The sequence below is a fragment of the Nicotiana tabacum genome, chromosome 24, assembly GCF_000715075.1.
Source record: "Nicotiana tabacum cultivar K326 chromosome 24, ASM71507v2, whole genome shotgun sequence".
Taxonomy (NCBI): Eukaryota; Viridiplantae; Streptophyta; class Magnoliopsida; order Solanales; family Solanaceae; genus Nicotiana; species Nicotiana tabacum.
This window is the reverse complement of record NC_134103.1, coordinates 29105104-29121285: the sequence shown is the minus strand read 5'-3', so window position 1 is coordinate 29121285 and position 16182 is coordinate 29105104. Positions and strand designations below refer to the sequence as shown.

Sequence of the window (16182 nt, the reverse complement as noted above, 5' to 3'; positions counted from 1 at the left end):
ACATTCGTTTTAACAGATACTATATATTTATACAAGTCCAAATCTATTGTCAAAAAGAGGCGATAGACGCATTGCTATTCCCCACCCACAGGCTTGAAATACTGGATTCTGTAACACAAACCAATCCCGGAACTAGGTGTTGGCAAGGAGTTTCAATTGAATCCCCGTGGCCGGAAAATTATACTAGCCAAATATATATATTTTTTAAAAATAACCAATTGAACCTTTGACACTAGTAAACATTCTAGTGAAGGGCAAGAAAATATTTTTTTGCCCTGTTTACTCAAATTCTGGCTCCACTACCGTAACAGACAGTAACCAATCATTAGGATCAGCTACATATCATTAACAACAGTTAGTTGACACCATAACCTTAAATAATAATGAACTAAAAGAAAAAAGCTACATGGTGAAAATAATAAATATAGTACTAAGTATCAATTTTCTCAGGAAAAAGGGCTTAAAGATGAGCTGAAAATTGCAGTACCCAAATAGAACAGGTGATTAGAAACGAAGAAGTTGGATATTTCTACTAAAACTCAGAGGGAACAATGGTATGTCTCGTCGATGTGGATGCATAAATATGTATTGACTCTCTGCCTAGAAAGATTAATCTTCTGTTCTTCAATTTATGAGCTTTTCTTCCTTTCTTTTCTCGACTTTGCTTAAACAAAAAGTATTACATCAAGTAGCATCATAGTTTTTTACAACCCGTGACTCTTAAGACCGAAGAGTGTCCTTAGTGACCTGATCAACAACAAAATTTGAGGGGTATTATAATATACTAGCCCCTCCTGGTCACAATTACAGCAAGTACGGACATTTATTCATAACAATGGTAATAGCAGTAGATAGATCAACTGCATCTAATACAAGTAGAAGTAGTTATAGTGGTGGTAGTAGTAGTAGTGGAGTTGTTTGCCAAAGCATCAGCTTGTTAGTTTGCTTCCCTGCACACGTGCATGATACAACACATCAACCTGCAATCATTCACAATATGAAAGTATAAGTCGTCATTCTTATTAATAAGGCAATGTAAGAGCTAAGCACCAGTTTTTTAACACCCCTAAAGGTTAGTATGCAAATGAGCACACATCAACCAGTTTGCCATAGTTTCAATTTTTACAGAGACATAACCAAGAGAAATCTTCATGTAAATTCTCTAGTTTGCTCACGAGTCGTGTGCCTTTTATTACATTACAAAGAAAATAAATCTGAGGATGTGAAAGTTCATGCAAGGATATCCTGACCCATAGAAGAAGATTTTATTGACGGGATGAAAGGATATCATTGCTTCCTACATCTAGAGGTGATCAAGGTTTCATAACAGTTGAATAAAAGGAAGCAAAGTATGTCAAAGTAAATGAAAAAACAACTCAGGAGTGCATAGATTAAGAGGATACACCAACATGCTTGTAGAAATAAGATGAACGCGTGCCAAGACCATACGCACATTTCTGGACCCAACCCCTATAAAACTTCAAAATTCACCTGCAGTAATACAAGAAGCATAGGATCTAAAGCCACAAATTCATGACATGTAACCTTCAAACACTGCTGAAAAACTGAAAGAATGTCCAATGTCTTTTACAGAATGCAGAAGCCACCAAACACTACAATGGGAAATGTTCTTGTAAAAAGTTGTTCCTCAAAAATATGCAAAAATAATAGGACAACAAAAATCTCTAAGCAGATGTGGTGTAAAGATAGTCCTTTGAATATGCAATGCATTTTTCCATATTTGACAAAAGAAGCAGAATTGAACAACACGTGAAAAATGTACGGACACTTACAAATTGTTAGCTACACAACAGTCAGTTAGTTACCTGAGTTGTTCAGCCTTTCAATGTTGTGTCGTTGGTTCATTTTGTAGAATTGGACAAACCCGGCTTTCAATGTAAAGTTTCGCCTCAAGCCTATCAACGTTAGTAACCACTGGATGTCTGATTGAGTCATCCTCTGGATTGTATATCATTAAAGTTGATTCAAACACATGCAAAATTTCAGATTTCTTTAACATGCAAATGGGTGGAGAAAGCACGCAGTACTTAGGGTCATTAAGATAGTTGATGGTATACAATTTTGTCTGAGATTCTTTAACCTCATACTCCTTCAGAACCCACACATCAGCTCTGAGTTAGCTCATAATTACAGAGCACAGATAAATCACTTCCCAACACTCCAAGCTTCAAATGAAACTCTCCTTCTCCGTAGAGGGGTTGCTCCATCTTCCAATACTTGTCATCAGCCAAATCAATAGACATAATGCCCCAACCATCACCATCCATAGTTGCCCAGTGAAATTTCTCATCCACCAACTTAGCTGAAGGATCGAATAACAACCCTCCTTGAAAGTTATCAAGTGTTCTCCAAGAATCACTCTTTAAACTACATATATCCACATAGCCATGAGTGAATCTAGAGGAAATATGCACTACCTTATAATCATTATGAACCTTATCATATCCAAAACCAAAGATGTACATGTAACTTAACATTTTTTCATACGCAGTTGTTTGAACTGTCTAGTTGATGGATTCCCAAGCCATCATTCCTAATGCAAAGACAAATTAAATCATAGACAGAACCCACAATATTACGGATGTTTTTCATGGGATAATCCAAGTCAAATGTCTTAGTAACAGACCCGTAAAATAAAGAGCTAACAGAACAATGTTTAAGATTCTGCTCAAGAGTCCAGACATTTGAACTTAACTGAATCAAATTTATCTAATTTCAGCATCAATCTATGGCTGGTGCAATCCAAACTCAGGAGTAGATATTAAACTAAACCAGTCTTTTGAAACACACTTAAACTTCAATAGATATTTCACAGGAAGCCTTACAAGGATATCAGCAATGAGTTCTTGGGGCAAGCTAGGGTTTGTCAACATTGAAACTTTTCTTGAAGCCTTATACAAGGATATCAGTGATGGAATTTGAGCATGGCTTGTGGGTTTGCACCGTTCAGCTTCCATTTGGATTGCACAAAAAAAGTGTTGCCGCAAAAAGAAAATGCTGGGTATCTGGGAGTTTACTTGACAAGAACAATGGAGATGAAGAAAGAAAGGATAGTACCAAATTCAAGGAAACACATTATATTGGTGCACTTCGTTTTCACTCCTGCAGCTCTAAAGGGAGTACAATAAAGGATACAAACACCTCTAACTATCGAAAATAAGTCAATTATACCTCCTCTTTAGTTACTTAACTACAATATTTATTAGGATACAACAACTACTACATAATACTAATTGTTCTAAATTAAACTACACCCATAAAATACTTTAAACAACAAGATATGACTTTCTTATTTGAGTAAATTGTGTTACTGTTTTGATTGTGCCCATAGTACCAAAATTCTAAAACAATGTGCAAAATGGTGTTAAATATTTTGGATGCCAACATTGCTCCATTGTTAATTTTTTTTTTTTTTTTCAGGATTCGGAATCAGTTTTCATTTATTACCTTTTTTGGAGGGAGCAAAATTTATTAATTGACTCCATATGCACACAATTTAAGTCCTCTTAATATATTACTACTAAGATTTTGTTGCCTTTTGTTTTAACAAGGCCAATTCCATAAACAACCCCCTAAAGTTGTCAAGATTTTTCATTTCGATACCTCAATTGAGGTTGTGACCTATTAGACACTTGAACTACCACTAAAGTGTGCTATTAAACATGAAACACTTACACGGCAATTGCTGTGTTGCTCACACACATTTGACCTGGCTTTTACTCTTTAACGGTTAGTCCAAAGCTCAAAAACAAATGCAGCTATTTTGTATTATTTCATCGTCCTCATTTTTTTTAACCAAACAAATAAAGTTGCCAAATCCTTTCCTCTCCATGGATTGACTTCTTGTTGTACATAACATGTTTTAATATGATATTTAAAGTTAGTCCAGGAACATGTTATGCTGCGCAGTCATTATCTTTGAAGGGCTAACATTAATTACAGACTTACAGTACAATCTAGCAATCAATTTCGTCTGTTTGGTGCACTTCACTCCTGCAGCTCAGCCACTGAAGACAGAGTATAAGAAAGAGATCATTCAAATTGATATAAGCTTTGGAAATGTAAGTTTTCTTTTTCTTTGGTTATGTTAAAGAGTATTTCACCTGATGTAATGATTTTTTCTTTGGTTATGTTAAAGAGTATTTTCACCTGATGTAATGATAATTGATATCCAACAATTAAGTTTCCTCTCGTTCGTTTTCTTCTTTCAAATTTTCAGATCTCTTAAATTAGGTTTACATTGAGTGCATCAGTATGCCTCAGAATTTGGTAATATCGTGCATATTTAACAAATAATATACTACTATTTAGTAATATCATTATACCTTTGATTTAGGGTTGTACTGAATAAATAATGTACTACTTTTAGTACACCAGTACATCCAAGAAAATAACAGAAGAGAAATGGGAATGGAACAAGTTAACCAAAGGAAATGGAAACCGATATAAGTTTCTAAGTCCGGTTCCTTTTGCTGATGACCTGATCTTATTTGCTGAAGCAACCAAAGAAAATCGTAACAACTTACTAAACTCTGCTCTCTATCGGGACAAAGTACAAACTTTGACTAGTCCAGAATTGTCCTCTCGAACAATACCAAAATGGCAATTAAGGGACAGATCTCCAAATGTATGACTATGAAATTTACTCAAAACCTTGGTAAATACTTGCGCTTCCCTATGATAAGAGATAGAATCACTAGAAAGAACCGGGGGGAGCTTGATTTGTACAAATCAAAATGGGGAATCCAGGAAAATAGGGCATAGGGGGAGTGATCAGAGACACAAGGGGGAACTGGATTGCAGGATTTAGTCAGCACATTCCACATGCTATAAATATATACACTGAACTTATTGCACTTATAACATGAATCAGAATTGCCTTAGAACGAAGCATAATGCCTTAAGTTATAGAAACTAACACGTAAGAGTATGTGTTTAAGACCTAAAATAAATATAAAAAAATGAACCCTCTCAGATATTTAAGTTTTTTAAATGAGACGTTTACACTATTCAACAATATACACGATGCGCTTTGTACTCCAAATAGAAAAGCTTTGAGCAGCCATTTTGGTGAGCAGTGCTTGATGCTACTACTGCTTTCCATGTTAATATTCTGCTGATTGTAATCACTCTTGTCAAAGAGCTAATAATGAAGTTCCCAGTTGTTGCTGACGTAATTACAATCTGATGAGATGTCTAATAAGGAGAAGGAATCAAACTTGGAGATGAAGAGGTACTGCATTGCTTGGAGGTTCTCATTTTGGCTATAGAAGGGATACCTGAACCCAGTTTATTGTTTGCATATAGCGAGCTTGCGTATTTCTACCAGAGTGAGATGTAGCATTGCCTAAGAGACTAATTTCCCTTTTGCAGGATGCTTTTACTTTCATGGTTTTAATCAATAGTATCACCAAAGAGGAGAAGATTCAGCCTTTCGATTGACCAAATAATTAATAAAAATGATTAGATAGGCATAAAGAAACAATTGTAAGCTATTAACAGCAACAAAAGACACCCAAACTTGATGATATTTCAGAACTTAACTATTTCAGAGATTCCTCCGCCTCTTCATTAAGTGTCACTAAAAACGAACATTAAAGAAAGCCCTAGATCAAACAACGACCCTGCCAAGGACTATATAAGCTAATTATTATTAGCAATCAAGTTCGCCTTAGTCTTACTTTGTCTAGTGGAACAACATATACCCTTAAAACACTGCTTAAAAAAGAGAGAATGTCCCATGTCATTTACTTAGAATGCAGAAGCACCAAACACTAAGACCAAAAATGTTCTTGCAAAAGTTGTTGTTCCTCGGAAAACTGCAACAACAAAAAGGATTACCAAGATACTTAAGCAGATGTTTTGTAAAGATGGCCTTTAAATATGGAATATATTGTTCAATATTTGACAAAAGAAGCAGAATTGAACAACACGCAAAAAATATAAAAATCTTACAAGTTGTTACCTACACAACTGTCATTCACCTGGGTTTTTGCACCCTGCAATGTTTGTGCTGTTGATTTATTTTGTAAAATAGGAGAAACCAGGCTTTCAATGTAGAGTTCCGCTTCCGTCTCAAGATTGTCATCAACATTAGTAACCTTTGGATATGTGATTAAGTAATCCTTTGGATTGTATATCGCTAAAGAGTATTCAAACACATGCAATATTTCACCTTTACTTGACATGCAAATGGGTGGAAAAAGCACCTGGCTCTCTGGGCCATTAGAGTATTTGAAGGTATACAGTTTTATCCAAGACTCTTTAACCCCATACTCCTTCATAACCCATACATCAGCTCGAATTAGGTCATAATTACAAACAACAACAACAACAACAGCAACCCAGTATAATCCCACTAGTAGGATCTGGGGAGGGTAGTGTGTACGCAGACCTTAGGTTGTTTCCAAAAGACCCTAGGCTCCCTCCCTCCAAGAACTCCCCACCTTACTCTTGGGGTGACTCGAACTAACAACCTCTTGATTGGAAGTGGAGGGTGCTTACCACTAGAGCAACCCACTCAGAAAAATCATTTCCCAATACTTCAAGCTTCAAAAATTTCCTCCCTTCTTCATAGCGGTGCTGCTCCACCTTTCCATATTTCTCATCAACCAAATCAATAGACATGATGGTCCTACCTTCACCCACATGGACCCAGTGAAGCTTCCTACTCACCAACTTAGGCCAACAATTGTATGCCACCGGCCCTTGAATATCATCAAGTCTTCTCCAGGAATCATTCTTTAAACTATACATACTGACACATGCACTAGTCATTTTAGAGAAAACAGCCACTACCTTATAATCATCATTAACCTCATCATATCCAAAACCATACATGGACCGACACTCAAAATCCAATGCAGGCATATTCATAATATCAGGCACATGCTTAAATTTTCTAGTTGATGGATTCCACAGAACCAAGCAATTAACCCCAATGGAAAGACAAATCAACCCATTGACAGATCCCACAATATCAAAAGAATTATCGGGAGTTTTCATAGGAATATCCAAGTCAAATGCATCAGTAGAAAACCCAGAAAATAAAAGGCTAACAGAACAATGTTTAAGATTAGTCACAAATTGCAACATCAACCTATGGCGGGTGCAATCCTTAGCATTAAAACTAAGATGGGTATTAACAAATTCATGACTAGATATTAAAGAAAGCCAGTCTTTCGAAACACACTTGAACGGTAAGAGGGACTTTACAGGAAGTCTTACAAGGATTTCAGTGATGAGTTCTTGTGGCAAGCTAAGGTTTGGGTGTTGAAGGATTTCAATGATGGAGTTCTTGTGGCAAGCTAGGGTTTGGGTGTTGAGAAGAGGCTTCAGCGTCCATTTGAGTTGCACAAATTTAACTGCTCAAAAGATTTTTCAGAATAAAATTTCTCCAGCTTTGTCAATAAATATACACATATTTATAGTGAATTATGAAAATAGAACCACTGATCTCTTTGCGCTGCCCATTTTTATTTATTGTGCTGCGTAAAGAATGGCTGAAAGTGCACAAATAGCCAATTTTAAAACCATTGTTTAAAACCTAGCTAGTATTTAATTAATTACTTAAAGTTTAACGACTTTGTTATAAGCAAATAAAATTTGAATTAAAGTATCACTAAACTATGTTGAGCAAGTTAAACGATTCATAACCATCTTTTCCAAGAGACCACTTTTTCCCGTCTGTTCCATTTTCGGATTTCGATCGTTGATAAATAAAACCTTTGTAGACATATCTTTCTTGTAATTATGGGCTCATTATGTTTGAATGTATTTTTCCGTTCAAGAATTTGCTTCCCTAATTGGACTAAAAGTCTTTTTTGAATAAATGTTGTAAATATTGAAAAATACGAAAGCATGAAAAGGTAAAAGAATATCATGCATAAAATATTATTGATACGAGTTGATCAAACGAATTTAACTAGACGTATTTTACTTGATTCACTGAAAAAACTAGTTTGCAGTTAGTGTGACTGTGGCACCTCATGCTTAGAGATAAGCAACCAACAACAACTTGTAGTTCTTTTAAAAAAAAATAAAAAAAAATAACGCCGGCTTATTTTAATTTAAATTCAAATCAATGTATTAGACGAATCCCAATGAATGCTTAATTGCAAGCATGACATGCAAAACAATTTTAGGATTCATGAAATGTTTTCATGCGACAGAGATACATGTGTAAGATTTACGGAAACATAAAAAAATAGCATGAAATAAATAATGATTTAAACTGAAGCAGTAGAAGAAGCATGGTAAATCAACTAGGCATTGCTGCCATGAAAGTATATGTAATTCTGCTCTCTAATATTGCTTTTAAGGAATCTGATTCAAATAGTGAGATGGACTTTGAGAATCATGCGAAAACACTATTGGTAATTCAGGCAAAGAAGCGAAACCTGTTGTAAGGTACTATGTCATTACTTCCCCATAATATTGTCATTTGGGCAAGATCAGATTATTGTGGGAGTCGATTTTAAATGTGAGTTAATTTGGTATATTGTTGATAGATATTTATGCACAATACAAGCATTGGCCATATTTGTCCTTTCCTTCGTATGTTTGATAAATGATGTTTATCATCATAAGATGTAGTATCCCAATTTCCTAATTAATATTTAATTCAGCTTATTTTTATTTTCTCATATGAGAAATTTGTGCATTGGATACTTTCTACTATTTAGATCAAAAGAGCTGAGAGGCCCGAGGAGGGGGTGCCTTTTAACATGGTTCATGATCCACACTCTCAAGTATCTCAAGTTGGTGGAAGAAAATAAGGAAATTGCTCCTTTCTCTTACCGAGGATATCCCTTACTTTCTTCTTTCCCAGACTTCTAACAACGGAATTTTCTTTGTTAAAGACCTCAGTAAATTTGATCTGAGATATGTAGTTTCTTATGCTTCTAACTGAAATTTCAATATGTGCTTCCTTCATTGAGCTTGTCTTGAACTATAACAGTGATAGACTTATTCCACTTCTTATTCTTATAGACTAAACAACACTAACCTTTTTTCTTTTTCTTACTAAGAACAAATCCAAAATACAAAGTTCACAATGAGACTGATGAATTCATGCCTATGTAACCAAATAAGCCATGCTGAATTAATGACAATATCGATCGAACCAATCAGATGCACAACTCTACTTACATCAATGTCGAATGATGAATTCAAGTTAAATACAGTGGTGCACTTGCCACCATCAAATCTTGGTTCTGCCTCTACATGGAAGAGCTTCCTCTTCTTGAAGACAACAATCTCTTATTTTTCTAATGCGGTTGTACTAGTAAAAGTTGACGAAGTTATCATTCGTTATTAATGAAATTTGATGTTGAATATGTTAATTTTGCCTGAGAATGTCACATTTTAATTTTTATTTCAAAAAACATAATCTAATTTTGACTTCATATTCTTATATTTGAATTAATAATATCATTGAAATAGGAAAGAAGGGAAATATTCGAACTTGAATCACAATGTAAGCGAAAAGATTGTGGTTCGATTCCACAACATGCTTCTTTTATACCATCAATAAATGACTATTGCACAGAAAGAAGAAAAAGGCTCGAGGTTATAGTATAGATAGGGAGTGAAAGTTCATAACATTACTTAGGATGGGAAAAAGTGAACAACCCCAGCCTTTGCTCTGATTGGAGCTTCTCCTCTTCGACTTGAGAGATTTTTTGAGAAATTTCGTGACGTCTTAAAAAAAATTCAATGGAAGAAATGTTTCTCTGTAGAGGAAAAGAATAACAATTTATTCCTATAATTTATCCTATTGAAAATCTAGTAACAAAAAGATTTAATCGAAAATACCGATAAATTCTTGTGGTCTCTTCATTTCATTTCAGGGAGAAAAAGAAAGACGAAGTTCTTCTATCCAGTTGACTAGAACACGCATTGACGAGATATTATTTTTCTTTACGACTTTTTCTGCGGTGTTCCTCTCTAGATTCACCACGTGCCATGAAGCAATTGTCTATTGTTTCCTTACTATCATCATCTGATATCTCTTTATCGGTCCAACAACCTGAAAACTTGTTTATATCATTTTCTAATATAGTCATGAAGCAAAGATTGGCGATTTCTGCAATTTTTGAGTTGTCTTCATCACTCCAACTTTTGAATGATTTATTTTTCTGAAATCTTCTGGAGGCTTTTCTTTTTGAGATCTTGACATTCAGCTTGTACATGACCATATTTTCCACATCCAAATATTTTCTATCATTCTTATATTATCTGATTCTTCTCGAAGACATTCTTCCCCTTTTAGTGTTCCTATATCTTCTTTTCAGTCCATTCATAGTTTTGGAAACCATAGCGATTTCTTCTTCTAGAGCCTCCGTTTCGTTGTCATTATCATCTTCATATCCTTCAATCGGGGTTTTAAAAGCGATTGTTATCTTCTTCCTCCATGCCCCATTTTTTGAGATGTGCTTTCTCAAAAGAAATGAGATCTCCACGGAGTTCATCATAGGATAACTTGTCTAGATTTTGAGACTCATGTGCAACTACTTTTGTTTGCCAAGCAGTAGGCAAACTTCTTACGCTTTTTTGAACTTGTTCGCTACTTGAGTATGGTCTTCCAAAAGCCTTCAGCTCTCCAATGATTTTACTGAATCATGCAAATATTTTCTCGAAAGATTCACCTTCTTTCATCTGAAAGAGTTCACAGTCATGGATCAACATATTTATTCTTGTTTTCTTGACTTTGCTTGTCCCTTCATAAGTAACTTCCAGCTTGTCCCACATTCTTTTGGCTGTATCACCGCTTGACATCTTTTCATATTCTTCTCCATTTATATCATTGTATAGAAGATTTCGTCTTTGGTGTTAACTTGTATTACTGCCATTTGCTCATCAAAATAGTCATCTATATCCACTGGATCAGTAGATGTCTGTCTATTCGTTTTCTTGTCAGATTTAGCTGCTTGAATTAGGTAGTCTCCCTTTTTATACATTACACGCCACACTTTGACATCATAGAATTTTGCATAGATTTCTATGTGAACCTTCCAATGTGAGAAATATTATACATTGAAATATGGAGGCCTCGCCTGTGATGTCCCTTTTTGAAATAGTTCTCCGACAATTACTTAGTTTGACATGATCTTTTCTCACTAACTGTTAGCAAAATGAAAGTGTGAGACATGCTCTGATACCAATTGAAAGTACGTTTGGAGGGGAGGGGGCTGAATTGTCGTCCTTTTTTGTTTATAGTTAATTAGTCGACTAGTTTACAAGTTAGTCGATTATAAATTGGTGCAAGGTAAATATTAATAATAGAATATAAAGTGTAGAAAGTAAATGACACCGAATAGTTTATACTAGTTCGAATTCAATGTGAGTTCTAGTCTAGTCCCCTTGTGTTGCAGTAGGGTTCTCTCTTCAGAGCTCCTTGAAATATTCGGTACAAATGAGTTGATGTTTTGAGCACCAACTGCTCTCAGAACTAAAGTAAACTTTCAATATTTTGATATAATGCCTCGCCAATATTTCTCTCTCTTTCTTCTCTCCACTAGTTACAAAGTAAATCTATTATAGATTGCGTTGCTTGTTTAGAGTAGAACAAAGAGTTTGAGGTTGGTTCGATCAAAGTATTCTTCTTCTCCTTGTTTTCTGATTATAAATACAGCTCGAGAGATCTACTTTGTTTCTTGATTGAGGCGGATCTTGAGAGATTGACAACCCAAAGGAATTGATCCTTGGAATGAATCTTGATTGATGATTCTTTCCAAGAATAAGTGTGGGGCTTTCGTTGATTAATCCTTCAATCATGGAGAGTGACAACTTTTCTTTAAATGACACGATTCATTTAGACGACCAATTCTTCAGGTGGATAGTCTTTTCTTTAGTGACTTGATCGATAGTTTAAGAGGATTCTTAGGGATTGTGGTCGTCCCTTTAGTAGCTTGATTGATAGTTGAAGTGTATTCTTAGATATCGTGATCTTCCTTTATTTTGGACTTTCTTTCCTTGACGCGCATGAATTGTGTTCTATCAGACGGATATGAGTTTTCCATCTTTGAAGAATAATGGGTTAGCACCTTCCTTTGCTTTTGGAATGTACCTGCAATTACGAGTAATGTTATTTTTCAACATTAAAACTTGAATCTAACAATATACTAATTTTTGATGATGACAAAATAACAAAGGTTACTTCAGTTTACTTCCATGTTTATGTTACTTCAGCTATAGTCGACTCTCCCTCAACTGGGAAGCTTCTCCTGTGTGAGCGTGTTCTTTTTTAAGCCGACTCCCTCTCAATTGGGCAGCCAAAAACCTTTACTTGCATCCCCTACATCTTACTTTATCCTCTATTGGCATCAACAAAAAGAATTATACTAGTAAAAACATGTAAACAAGTAATAACCAATAAGTTAATGTCACGACCTAAATTCCCCTCCGTGTGATATCGTGACGACATCTAGTCTCTGCAACTAGGTAAGCCTAACATTGCGGAATAATGAATGAAAACATAAATTTAACCACTAATTGTAGCAATTGTCATACCTCTTTTTTCCCGGGGAGATTGGGGAGTTTTTTCAATTAAAGTGACATTAATCGAAATGAGATTATTTTATTTATTCAGAGTCGCCACTTGGAATAATTTATAGTGTCCCAAGTCACCGATTTATTTTAGAATCCCAAATCGAGGAAAATTGACTCTTATTTATGGTCTGCGAATACAAAAGACCGGGTAAGGAATTCTGTTAACCTGGGAGAAGGTGTGAGGCACTCCCGAGTTCCGTAATTTTAGCACGGTCGCTTAACAATTAATACTTGACGTAATTATCTGATTTATTACATGTTTTAAACCCATTGTGCATTTTTGTCTTTTACAGCTTTTTAATATTTATGGAATTTTAAACTTTTACGGAATTAATATGAGACGAGTTACGTTATCGTACACTCATTGTTTATACACATCGCAAATCGCGTCACGTGAAACGCACCCGCAATCTACAATATGTTTAATTTTATTTATTATTGTTTGAATTTGTGGTCGAGTCACGTAAAACGCACACTCGAATTGGGATTATGTATCATGATTATGCCACGGGAACCGTACCCATAGTCACGATGATTTATTATTAATCGCGCCTAAATCAAGCTACGATGTTCGAATATTATTCAATTACTAATTTTGACATTGTTGTAAGGTCATGAGGTATGTATATTGTTATGGAGGAAATAAAGTAAATTAATTATGAAAAAAGTTGGGTAGCTTGTGAATGTTTATTTGTTTTTGGTTATGTGCAACAATTAGCCCATAAATACGCTAGGGAAGTCCAATTAAAGTCCTACACCAATCATGGCCCAACCTAATCTCTTATAATTTTACTGCTAACTAATATTTGAAACTAGACTAAATTTATGGCAGGAATAGATAGATACGGGCAGAACCAATTTAGTCACTAAGATAGGAGATCAAAATAAAACTAAAGCATGCTAAAATGGAAAGCCATTACTTCATTGAATAAACAAGAAAAGTAACGAATTAATACATATTCATCAATAAAATTAACCATATGAACTACCAAAAAGGACAATAAATTAATCTTAACAAATACTCAATATGAGAACAAATTAATCTTAGCACACTCAGATGCGAACTCGACCATATCATACTTAAGTTAAATTAAAACAGAGTGATCCAGAACATTAATGAGAAAATAAAATAGAAAGATAAGTGAACCTTTGTATTGATGATTGTGGATTTAAATTACAACCACTCAATGATCGGATAGCTCTCAACTGGACCCTTCGGACCACGAAAAATGCGAGCGGAAAATCTCAACTTGCAACCTCAATCGACCTTGAAAAACTGACGATTTAGTGGCTATTTTTGGAGCTTTTTTTTGGTTGGGGGGGGGGAGGGGGGGAGGTTAATGATGGCTCAAAAGTGGTCAAGGGATGGTGGCTTTGGCGTGGTGAAGCTGCTATTTTTTTTTCCCGAAAGAAAGACGAAGAAAGAATGACACGAATAGAATTTTCCTTAGCGTTGAACAAGCAAAAATATTTCTCTCCAAATCCCTCCCTATTTTTTTTTTCTCTCTCTCCCCCCATTTTTTTCCCTCACATTTCTCTTCTATTTATAGAAATAATTTCGGAATTTTCAGATTTTTTATTATTATTTTTAATTAAAAAAAATTTCCACTTCCCATTTTTCTTATTTTTTTAAAAAATAATTCCCCACTTTCATTTACTTTTATTTTTTAATTTCTTACTTTTTTTACTTTTATTATATTTAAATTCCCACTTTTATATTTTTTTTTATTTCCCACTTATTTTACATTTATTAAAAAAAAATCAGATACCCTTACTTTTATTTTTTAATTCCAACTTTATTTTACTTTTCAGTTTTTAAAATTTCCACATTCTTTTACTTTTATTTTTTAAAATTTTTCACTTTCTTTTACTTTGTAAATATGCAAGACAGGGGGATCTCCCAGAATACCGTTCCGTAATCCCAAAGTAAATATGTAGGGAGAACTCCCGAGGAACCGCCTCGTAGTCTGAAAAGTAAATACACCGATCAAACGACAAATACAATAGTTAACAGTATGATTTCTACGGCTATACTGATAAAGAACAAGGAAAAAGCGGGAAATCAACTAGGCATGCTTCACATAGTTCAAGTAAGCAGTTAAAACACGTAAACATGCTATATTAGACTAAACAGGATAGCTACACATATTGGAATAACTCAATTAAGAATGAAAATAGAGTATAACTCAAAATAAAAGGAAAGCAGTTTGCTGCTCAGTAAAAACCGGGTTTTACAATAACTAGCTCGTGTACATACTTGTCACCTCACGTACACGACGCTCTCATATCACAATAGTTCCAAATCTTAAGGGGATTCCCTCCCTCCCCCACAAAGTTAGGCAAGCTACTTACCTCGAATCAAACTATATCAATCCGTAAGAATGTCCTTTCCTCGATTATCCGACTCCGAATGGCCCAAATCTATCCAAACACAATTGCATATCATGAATACAACCATAATAGACTCATCTAAATAATGAAATTAATATTTTAACAAAAAGTCCAAAATTCACCCAAAAAGGTCGACCCGGGCATCTCGGAATCGGACAAAAATCATAAAATCCGAAAGTCTATTCACTCACGAGTCTAACCATATCAAAATTTACTAAAATTCGACACCAAATAGTCCTTCAAATCCACAATTCAAACTTTCCAAATCCCTAGTCTCAAACTTCCAAATTTTACCTTAAATACACACTAACTAGTTGGAAAAACAAATGGGGAAGCAAGATTATTGATCAAAAATAAGCGCAAGGGACTTACCTCAAGAAATCTCTCGAAAATGCTCTCAAAATTTCCCTAAACCGAGTTTACAAAGTCCAAAATGACAAAAATCACGAAGCCCTTCGATTTTAAGCACTGCCCAAGCATTTTCGCACCTACAGAGCCTGGGCTCGCACCTGCGGGTGCGCTTGTGCGGAAAATGAGCGCTTATGAACAAGCCACTTATCCCCCTCTTCCTCTGCACATGCAATGGAAGGGTCGCACCTGCGCGTGCGCACCTGCAGAAATCCCGTCCGCTTCCGCGGTCTAACTTCGCACCTGCGGTCAGCCTTGCGCATCTGCGAGCATCACAGATGCGGCTTTTTCCACGCACCTGCGACCCCTGACCAATCCACCCATTCCACTTCTGTGCCATATTGCTCACACCTACGGGCAGCCTTGCGCAAGTGCGATTACACCAGAACTAGCCCGGCACCAGAAAAAGCTTCCAAGTCCAAATATAATCCGATAACCATCCAAAACTCACCTGAGGCCCTTGAGACCTCAACTTAACATACCAACAAGCCCTAAAATACCCTACGAACTTGGACGAGCCTTTAAATCATGTCAAACAATGCTAAAAATACGAATTACACCTCGATTCAAGCCTAATGAACTTTAAAGTTTCGAACTTCCATGATCGATGCCTAAACCTATCAAACCACGTCCGATTGATCTCAAATTTTGCACACAAGTCATATTCGACATTACGAATCTACTCCAACTTCCGAAATCGAAAGCCGACCCCGATATCAAAATTTTCACTATCGGTCCAAATTTCCAAAAATTCGACTTTCGCCATTTCAAGTCTAAATAAGCTACGGACCTCCAAAACACTATCCGGAC

At 35.5% G+C, this 16182-nt stretch overlaps 1 protein-coding gene and 1 pseudogene across 1 annotated transcript; both read right to left on the bottom strand.

The window, feature by feature from the left end:
- Positions 1 to 604: 604 nt before the first annotated feature.
- Positions 605 to 10800, bottom strand: LOC107831622 (F-box/kelch-repeat protein At3g06240). The gene is made up of 4 exons (XM_075247410.1): positions 10671 to 10800; positions 1827 to 7388; positions 1410 to 1491; positions 605 to 980 (listed from the first exon to the last, which is right to left on the bottom strand). Exons 1-2 carry the CDS (start codon positions 10798 to 10800, stop codon positions 6490 to 6492), a joined length of 1029 nt encoding a protein of 342 aa, XP_075103511.1. The 3' UTR covers positions 605 to 980; positions 1410 to 1491; positions 1827 to 6489.
- Positions 1844 to 2978, bottom strand: LOC142178082 (F-box/kelch-repeat protein At3g23880-like; annotated as a pseudogene).
- Positions 10801 to 16182: the final 5382 nt, after the last annotated feature.